The 9,891-nt window shown below is 53.4% G+C and overlaps 2 protein-coding genes across 2 annotated transcripts; both read right to left on the bottom strand.

The window, feature by feature from the left end:
* Positions 1–330: 330 nt before the first annotated feature.
* Positions 331–2,040, bottom strand: HER10_EVM0003396 (ATP synthase complex subunit H). The gene is made up of 3 exons (XM_035473073.1): positions 1,918–2,040; positions 1,688–1,772; positions 331–1,327 (listed from the first exon to the last, which is right to left on the bottom strand). The coding sequence occupies exons 1-3, from the start codon at positions 1,942–1,944 to the stop codon at positions 1,056–1,058; spliced, it is 384 nt and encodes a 127-aa protein (XP_035334804.1). The 5' UTR covers positions 1,945–2,040; the 3' UTR covers positions 331–1,055.
* Positions 2,041–2,342: 302 nt separating this feature from the next.
* HER10_EVM0003718 (uncharacterized protein) lies at positions 2,343–5,599 on the bottom strand. The gene is made up of 3 exons (XM_035473383.1): positions 4,611–5,599; positions 3,712–4,559; positions 2,343–3,597 (listed from the first exon to the last, which is right to left on the bottom strand). Exons 1-3 carry the CDS (start codon positions 4,648–4,650, stop codon positions 3,220–3,222), a joined length of 1,266 nt encoding a protein of 421 aa, XP_035334826.1. The 5' UTR covers positions 4,651–5,599; the 3' UTR covers positions 2,343–3,219.
* Between the last annotated feature and the right edge of the window lie 4,292 nt (positions 5,600–9,891).

Genomic DNA, 9,891 nt, shown 5'->3' with positions numbered 1-9,891 from the left:
TGGCAGTATGTATTTCCTCGAAGAAAATGAATTTGGTAGGTAAAGATGATTCAAGAAAGGAGAGTAGCGACAAGGATGAAAATAGCCATCAAGAAGAACTCATGAAGGTTAAGGAAGGAAGATAAGGTAAGGAAAGTAAAGAAAGGCAAGGTGGGTAGCAAGCAGTAAATCATCCCGTCCACCCTCTTACTTCTGAAAACGGTAGCCAGCATAATAATCGTTGTGGATCAGACATCGTTTGTTTGTTGTCCCAGGAACTACGCGAACCCACCTTCAGTGTGCATTGAAAACAAGACCCCGTAGCATAATGTAGATGACTCTTTTTCTTTCGTCCCGAGAATTTTTGGTGGAAGCAATTGGCGGGGGTTCCGTCGAGTTGTGTGTTGAGGAACCACCATTGCCCGAGCATCAGAGGTATTTTGATAAAGGACACTCTGCTTGACGACGATTCTGTGTTGTGGTGGTGGTTCTGTTCGGGAGATTCCGGGTTCCCCACAATGTCTTCGCTCGAGGCCCAGGGTCAGGTATGCCCTTGCGACAGTAATTGTCACTTTGGAAAACAGACACAATGAGGTCGTATTGATCCATTTGGTATGGGAGCTGCAGGAATATGGTGGTTGTTGGTCGAGAACGTCCAGGTAAAATCACACATATGATTGACGTGAGCCATATTCACATAAGCAAAGGGACCGAGGATGTTGAAGCGCATGCGAATAGCATTCCTAGCCAGCGAGGTTTAGTTGGACAATATACACGGGATTACCACCTCCCAGCACACCTTTCCCCTCGTTTCTAGGGTTCCTCTCTCTCTTTCTCCTTCTCTCCTTTCCTCTCAATCACAAAAACACGTTTCCCACTCCTTTTGGTCGGTTCGGAGCAAGCGGCAAAGGTTACAAACCCAGAAGCCAAGGTCGGAAAAGCACTTTTCCCTCCCATCACTTGAGGATTGATGACGATGTTTATCTTTTCGGCGGGGGAATCCGGGACGGTGTGGTTCGTTTTGAAACTTTTTTGTTTTCTTTTCCAATAACGGTTTTGCACGTCGCCGAAGCGCTCTAGTGGTGAGGCTCCTCCTCATCCTCCTCAATCATGAGCCAGTCGTGCTTGACGGGCTCGCCGTTGGCGGCAGCGGTGGCGTCCTGGCCCTCGACCTCGACGGCCATGCTCTCGTACTCCTTCAGGCTAGCGGCGAGGTCCGCCTCCTCGGGGGACTTGGGGGTGGCGGGGATGGAGAAGGTCTGGACCTGGCCCTGGGAGTCGGACTCCTTGATGGGGGTGGGCTTGTAGGCCTTGAGCTCCTTGAGGTAGAGCTCCTGGACGAAGTCGGCTGTATCGGGGATTGCAGGTTAGTGAAACGGGTTCGGAGCAAGAATTTTTGGGGCGACGACGACAGCGACGGCATGGGAAGAAGAGGGGAGGAGGAGCGACGGGCGGATCGGAGAGGTAGGAGGCCATTAATTGGCGTAGGACGGTCGATGTGAATGTGATGGACGGCGAGTATGTTCAAGTGGTTTGCGTGACCGATATCGTTATCCGACAGCGAGGCGCACTCCCCAGCTTCGGAGCTTGGCCTCCCTTTAGCCGCACCGGCAACCCGAAATGGCCAACGCTTTCGCATCGAACGCAACCTCGCTCTTCCTCCTTGGGGGGGCAATTGAAATCGAAGACGGGAGAAATATTGACGAACCTCTGCGGGAAACGGTGGGAGCGATGAATCCCCTCATCTGGACGGCGCTGGGCCTCGCCAGCCGAGAGACAGCCGAAGCGGCGCGCTGTTTGGGCACAAAGTCGTCAGTTTTTTTCCTTGATTTCCGACCGACGGTCCGCGCGTCCGAACGGAGGCCGACGCCAACAGCGACAAGACAACGGCAACAACATCATCATCACGACAACGGGAAGAGGAGAGGAGAGACGTACAGTGGCTCTGGACAATTGGACGAGCATCTTGATATGTGGGTGGTGGCTGGCTCAATTGGGGACACCGGGGGGGATGGGGGGAGGGAGGCGGACGACGGGTGGTTGAGGGTTTTGTACGGGATGGGACAGTAAAAAGCTGGAGTGAGCCGGTTCAGTTCTGGTTGGACGCAATGATTCCCAGCCGACCGCTGCGATGTGGATGCCTCAGGTCTCCAGGCGTAGAACTTGTCTGTCTTTCTCTTGCTGCCTTTCCCCACTTTCCCACGTCTTTCCACCTCTCACGCATTGCTGCAGCGGGTCGGGGAAACAACAAGCGGAGGCGGGTGGACTGATATCACGTGAGGAAACGACCGATGACACTTTACCGTGCGCTGCCCATCTTCTTTCTGGTATAGATCTGGTCGGGAAGGCGACTGCTAGCTGGTGAAGAGGTGGTCATTGGGAGTAATTGACAGCCAAGAAGGAACGGTTTCGTCAACTTCCCCCCTCCACCAAACCACCACCGCCGACATCATAGGCTGGCACTTGACGCCGGGCACACCTACCAGAACGCACCAAGAGAGTTCAAACTGCCACACTTTGTTCGGACCAAGCTTGGCCTAAGCTCCTCTGGCGATCCGGGCTAGCTCTCTCACAGCTGCAACAATCGGTTTTTTGGTGCATGACCTCATACATCCATGTCTCTCATACTCCGTCATTCTCGTCACCATCAGGTGTCTCTGCTGTTGTACGCTGAGCTCGAAGTCGAGCTGATTCGGTATTCAGTCATCTACCATGCTAGATATCTGTCTCGACTGATCCATTTGGTTTTGTTCTCGAGACAAGCGACAAGATATTGCAGAAGTGTGTTGATGGAAAGGCGTCTTTCTCTCTCTTGCTTTCCGGTATATTTGTAACTTTCATCGTCGTTGCTCACCCTGCTATACTACCCGTATCAGATTAGAATGGAAGGACACAACGATGCGTACAAATAGTCGAGGGCTCGTGTTCAAAGCTTGTAAGACTATCCATCACACCTGCAAATATCGGTGGTTTAGATCAAGTGATCGATATTGCACAAGCTATCATTCAAGAAACCCAACACCAACAACGCCACAAACTCCGTGCTCTACCCGAATTGCCGTGTCTTCATACTGCGGCCCAGATCTTTCGTAGACGTGGCAAGGTCGGCACACTGCCACCTGTGGTATAACGATTATACAAAACAAATTAGAGGCTACTCTCTGTATCCCATATGGTCTTTTCCCTCTGTATTCTTGCCGCCATCCATAACAAACCCCCGAGCCAAGCTAGGCCGAGCGCTTATTTCTTTTGACGGTAGGGGATGCGTTGCTGGGAATCCGGAGACTCGTGGCTCTGCTCGCGCTTGACGGTGTTGCGCTTGGACTTGCGCATCTCGCCCCAAACGGCGGATCCAATCCACGCAACGCCGAGAATAGCAGCAACCACGGAGTACGCAATGACATAGGCCCGAGATGAGCTAGCGAGCTCGAGACCGAGACCACCGTTGATGATGCCGAGAATCATCACAATTCTGCCGAACCAGATGTGGACGTGGCTGACAACACCGCGGGTCTGGAACTTCTTGTAGTAGGCGTGGTGGGCGTAACCGAGGAACGGCTGCACGGCCAAGAGGGCAACAACTACGGTACCCAGGAGGGTATGGGTTTGCGCAAAAAGCTACGCGGTATCAGCACTGCGATCCTGGATATCTGGGTTGTGGAGGGTCTTGGAAACGACCCGAGGGAGTGCAATCTCCCGGTTCACGATGAAAAATGAAAAAAAGCAACTCACATAACCGTTGTCGCGAGCATAAGCGTAGCCAGTGCCGAAGCCGGCCCACATGAGCAAGAAGGCAACCGACTGCCAAGCAGCGTGAGCCATCCACTTGCCTACCAAGGGCATCAGGATGGCTCCGATGGGGTAAAGGGCAACGAACACGATCGTCATTATGATCCCGTGGGCGAGGAGGACCTTGGACGAAACACCACCGCCTCCATTAAATACAACACCACCGCCGCCGCTGGTGGAGCCGCCATTCCCGCTGCCACTGCCGCTGCCACTGCCGCTTCCGCTGCCGCTTCCATTTCCACTGTTTCCCGAGGTAGTCGTGAAGGGGTTGCTGTCGGTCTGGACTGTCGCCTGGGTCAGGTCGAGGTTGAAGTTGGTGTGCTCGTCGTGCTGCTGGATGCTCTGGCTAGTGCTGGCAGAGTTGAGGGCGCTGCCCGACTTCCAGGCAGCGATCCAGGAGCTGGAAGCCGAGTTCAAGGACATGGAACCACTGCTCCAGGACGCGCAGTTGGTGCAGCGGACGTTGGCGACCATGTTACCGTTCACGATACCGGAGCCGCTGAGAAGCTCGAGGGTGGTGCTTGACGAGAGGGTAGGCATGTTGTGGCCGCGCGCAGTGCGGGGGCTGATGGTAACGTTGCCGTTTCCGTCGGCGTACATCAGGAACATGTTGGCGTTGGACATGGACGAACCCGTGCCAAGGGAAATCCACTGGTAGCTGGTCGGAGCAGACATCTGGAAGTACATGTTGCCGCTGCCGGAGCTGGACGAAGCCGCCGGGACAGCAACGCGGAAGCAGACATCAGTATTCGGGCACGCCTGAATAGCGTCAGCGGAGGCTGTCGCCGCATCTGTCGAAAGTGTTAGTATCGGTGGTCTGGGAGGGATGGCTCAAGACATACAGAGCGCGGCCGCTAGAGAGGAAGCTGCGAAGGCCTTCATCGTATTCGCTGATAAGGCGTGTGTATCGTGGTTGTGACTGTTGGTTATGTTAGTTCAGATCTATATGAAAGCTATCATGGAGGCCTCAGAGGATCTTAAATCAAAGACAGCGGGATGGAGTGGGGGCCGGGATGTAACGTACATATTTGGTGTGTGTTGTGATATGCAGGGAGGCTCCGGACTGAATGTTGGAGTGACACGGCAGTTGGAGTCTGGATGGAGGGTAGAAGGGTGGGAGCTCCGGGGGTTCTTATGAAGATGTGACGGACGCGCGACGGCAATCCAGCTCCGTGGTAGTCGATGGCGGAGATGTGCAGTGCGGATGCCAGGTTCAAAGCGGCGAACAGAGAGGGGCCGGAGCTTTCACCGTGGCTTTGCTCCCTTTGCCAACCGTTTTGCTATGATTTGCGTTTATTGGCAGTTGCTCTTCTTTCTCCACGTCGTTTTCCATGAGATCTTGGCGACATCTTCATACACTAGCACAAAGTCATCCCGTTTTTACTTCTCGAGTCTGTTCCGAGAGTCAGGCCCTGGCCCATGCCTTTCCATCCTTCACGCCCACCCCTTCATTGCTTGCGCTCTGCTTGGGGGAGTGCGGGCAGTGAGAGTCGACTTTCTCTGACAGGTCCAGCCACGCAGGGGATGACCCCTGGGGCACTTGTAACCGACGCATAAGTTGGCCGGCTGCAGGCTGGATCGGAACACTCTGCCATCAGGTATTATTTGTGATTTTGGTTGGAGGCGCTCTAGAGAAGGCTAGAGATCAGCATGTGTCTGGCGGCACATCTTGGCTAACACAGCCACGCAGATGAGGAGCTGCTGTCGGCTTGATAGTACAGCTAGTAGCTTGCTAGCTTCGTGTCGTAGAGACAAATGGCCAGCCATGGGGGGAAACTGAGAGTTGGGCCCACGTCGACGGACCCGGTCGGTTCAACACGTTCCCCGGGCCAGTAAAGCCTAAAAAATGGGAAGATGGACTAATCAGGCACAGGCTCCCCAGGTCGTAAATTTGACTCCCTGCAGCGTGTCTTGGATGCGGTCTACTCTCTTTTAGGGTGTCAGACACAATTGGAATGGATATGATTGGGCAAAGAGATTAGCCCAGCCCTTGCAATGCCGAAGGGGAAGTCCTGGTCCGTCCGGGGGCTGCTGGGAGAGAGCATCTGGTTCCCATTGAGTCCTTGACCGAACCTGCTGTGACACAGTGGCATGAATAGTTGACATGTACAAGATAGTTAGTGACGAGTAGGCCAGAGAAAGTTCCGCTTGCTCGCCCAGTAAGGGAGTCGCAAATCTGTGTGAACAATCAGATGCCATCTAGAGCATGGCCGTCGAAGGGTCCGGGCCGGGACCATCCTGGCGGGAAGCACCAGAGTTCTACGCAGATGGGACTAGTGGGTTGGCAGGGTGTTTCTGCTGGTCTTTCTTGGGGCCGTGGGCAGCCAGTTGTCCGGCACGAACTCTAACAAGATGAGAGAAGAGGGTAGGGGAGTACCTGTAGCCCTGGCAGGCGAAGAGAAACTGCAAACGAAACGCCTGTTGTTGATGGCTCTCGATACCCTGCATATGTGCGTGCGTAGTTTGCTGAAAAGGCAACGACCATGCTGGGAAGTTGGGAAAAGAGCAAAGGTCAAGGTGAACAGACCAATGGATGTGCTTGGCGGGCTCAGCCTCCCGGAGGCAAAAAGATGCCGCGCGGGTGATTGAGGTGTCTGCTGCCATAAGCCTTGGTCAGAAACAGTGTTTCTTGGGATTGTCCGTATTACACAGTAGAGGGCAGAACTATCGGACATTGGAGCGTGAGAAAAGCATACGCAAGCATGTCATGTTGTTTTTCTTGGCTTGGACCGTGGAGGGCGAATTGAACCAGAGGAAAGATAAAAGATGTGGAACGGAGCACCGATCGCTAGGGTAAGCGCACCAAGCCGCGCCTTCGGGTTGCATCCATCGTCACCATGCGCCTTGTCCAATACTGTGACAGCTGTTGGAAAGCGCATGATGCACTTGGTAGACCGTAGAGACAGCCCGAGATGCACCTGCATGTTGGCTGAGATGTTGTGTACGTACAGTTGAACGCAGATAAGGCACCTCAGCATCTCATATGTTTTCAGGTACCCAGGTAGATACGTAGCGTGTTCACAGGCTTCCAAGTACCTTTCACTCACGGCAGGATCAATCCAGGGCTTTGCTTCCATTCTCATGACGCCCACCTGCTAAGAATGTCCGGTGTATCGAAAGGGAAAGTGCCTAGAACACGCAGCGAGACCTGTGCTCAGTCGGCACCACTGAGGTACGCGGCGATTCGAGATCTGTGCTCATCTACAATCTCCCAACATCATAGCTGATCACTCTCACGACTCACAACATGCGCCTATAGCATTCTCGCCAAGTATTTCCAGCAGGCTTGCTGACGATGTACGTTGTCGCCAAGGAAGGGGCTTATCTGACGGCAGCCGCAGCTTTCGGCATTTCCCAACATCCCCCTGCTCCTGCGTCTCAGCCCGATGCCTTCACTGTCACCGAAAGGATGGACAATCCTATTTTCGTTCCCGCGAGGCCTCACCCTTGGAATGCTTCGAGATCCTATCGTCGGTCAAGGCCCATCTTCCGCTGGCCGAGGATTGCGACCCTTCCGATGCCCAAACACGTGTAAGTCGGTCTCTACTGAACCATGTGGGTGTGAGAAAGGCTCACGGACTGGTGAAGCCTGCACACCAGATTTAGGGAAGCAAAGGCGATCAAACCGTCCAACTAAGCATCCGCACACCCGTCCCGGGTTGCCAAATCTTGTCACTAAGACGGCACCAGTGGCACAAGAAAGATTAGCACCGATGCAGGACGCGCAATGCTTCCATGTTTTGTTCCATTCTTGCCAATTCAAGAAAGCGGACAGAGTGCTGAGAGACGGGCCAGAAGGATAGCAGATCGCCGACAGTGGTCGATATCATCAGTCTAGACCTTGTTGAAAGCTACTAGGATGGCTGAAGCTACCAAGCTCCTTGCTAAACTCGGAAGGATTTGATCTTGAGCCTTGCGATCCGCCCGCTCTTGACGCCATGTCCAGAAGATGAAACTTTGCTACTGCAAGGTATGAGCTCACAACAATACAGTTCTGTCTATTCGTCCGACGTTGAGCAGGCATTTGCCGGTTCCTGCTGTTCCTTGGCTTAGGTAACGATGCCTTTCAATCCGAAATCTGCATTCCCAAGATGACTGTCGTCTACTTTGGACGGTTGAAGGTCGTGTTATTTGGATGCGGCGCGGCCCTTCAACATCTGCAACACGGAAAAGTTGAGATACGGATACCGGCTGACTTGCAGGCCTGTTCGTGTCAAAGCTGCAAGCCCGAATTCCGTCTACGGCCAGTGATGGCCGAGTATTTCTCAGCAGGTCACAGACAGCACACAAAACACCAAGGTGCACAAATTTCAAGGAGACATTGAATCGTACATCGTCGTTGCCAGTGCAGAAACCGAAAGCAGCTTCAAAGTTGCGTCATTTGGTGTGGCTCAGGGATCTACCCCACGCTTCAACCACATTGCCAAGCCAAAAGCATCCCAATGGCTTCTGCTTGACAGCACTCGTCACATCTAGTATATTCACGGGCTCGATCTGCAATAGCCAGTGAGGGGGCCCATAGGCTTGACTTGGCGGGAATCTAAGCATCACAGAGTCGAACTTACACCCATCAACTGGGTTTACACCCTCGCAAAACACTGCCAGTGTATGCCCATTATCAACTGGACGTAGACCTTCGCGAAAACAGATTGACCCAGGGACTTCCTGGCCACTGTACCTCGAATAGGGTTCGATACAACGACGGCATGGTTGATACGCCCAGTACTGGATAGTGTCAGATGATGATGCGACAAGACCGTGAAACCATGAAGGCAACTCGTTACGACTTGCAAAGTTTTTTCCAAGAGCAACGGCGGCCAGCTTCGCCATGCTGCAAAAGCAACCCCAGCCTGTCGTGACGCCGCCAGCGAAACTCAAATCCCCGATGATCTCTATTTGACTACTCCGTATCATACCAACCTGAGCTCACAGCGAACACATCGAATATGGGCTCCTCGTGACGATCTCGATGACCCAATACGGCAGCCGTTACCGGTGTGGGGCCGAGTGCGGGGCTTCACCTTGCCGATGGGAGGTTTTTGCTCCCGTTCCCCAGTTTGACCAACAGTCTTACACAGCAATTGCACTAAATGGGCCGCCCGCGAGTCGGGGAAAGGTCCACTGCAACGCTGAGCTTAGGCGATGGTGCAACTATCATCCCGCGCCGTATATGAGTTGTTCCGGGGCGACCTCCACCTTCGCAACCACCACGGCCACGATTTGCTCATAATCCCACGACATGCTGTCTAGCCTATTGTTTAGGGCAGAGCTTGTGGAGGCTGAGCAAACGTCAAAAGCAATTTCGACTCCAATGGCCCACGAGCAGGCTAGCCGACTACCTTATTTCTGCGTTGGGTCAAAACTTCTCAGGACAATGTAACATCACGGGTCCCAATCCCCCGGTTACCTCAGTCTGTATTCGGATTTAGACTCTGTTCGATATGGCGCCCCGGGGTCCGATAGTTCCGCCAAATGCGCCGGCTCTTTCAACCGCTCATTTACTGTTTTCATACCCTATCAACAGCGTAGCTTTCAAAGCTCGATCACGAATGAATGTCACCGCCAGATTCCAGCCAGATTCCCCAGCAGCGACCACTCTGCCCAGGATCACAGGTAAATGCAAGCTCGGTCCAAGCTTCGTTGGGCGCAAAACATTTCCCGTTGACTGCTGTCAGTCAGGAGTGAAGCGGGTACGAGTTTTGCGCAAACGACGCCAAGTTCTATCTAGTCTCGCCCTGTTCTTTCAAATCCAACGTGGTCAATACTGCCCTGCCCTGGTAAGATCTTTTGTCCGTCTGGTCTAAACGGATTGCCAACAAGTGTAACCATGGACCTGGTTTGCGCTATACTCTATTCACCTTTCCTCAGTCTGACAAGCGAGAAAGTGACGATTGGCAAAAACATTGCAAAAAGAGACTTCTAGCATCGACAACGTTGCAACCATCCGATATTGAAATCATCAGCATCGCTCAGAACATGGCCCTCGGCCTCCTGGCTCATGAAACAATTCGCACACTTATTTGATGCCAAAGTAACGAGATCCTTCATTATGCAGCCCGGCAATCAGAAAAATGACCCGAAATGCATCGACAACATGCTCCAGATCCTCGAGGCCAGCAATCC

Source organism: Colletotrichum scovillei (genome assembly GCF_011075155.1).
Source record: "Colletotrichum scovillei strain TJNH1 chromosome Unknown Contig00004, whole genome shotgun sequence".
Lineage (NCBI taxonomy): Eukaryota > Fungi > Ascomycota > Sordariomycetes > Glomerellales > Glomerellaceae > Colletotrichum > Colletotrichum scovillei.
Note: the sequence above shows the minus strand (reverse complement) of the source record. Positions and strands in the feature narration are given on the sequence as shown.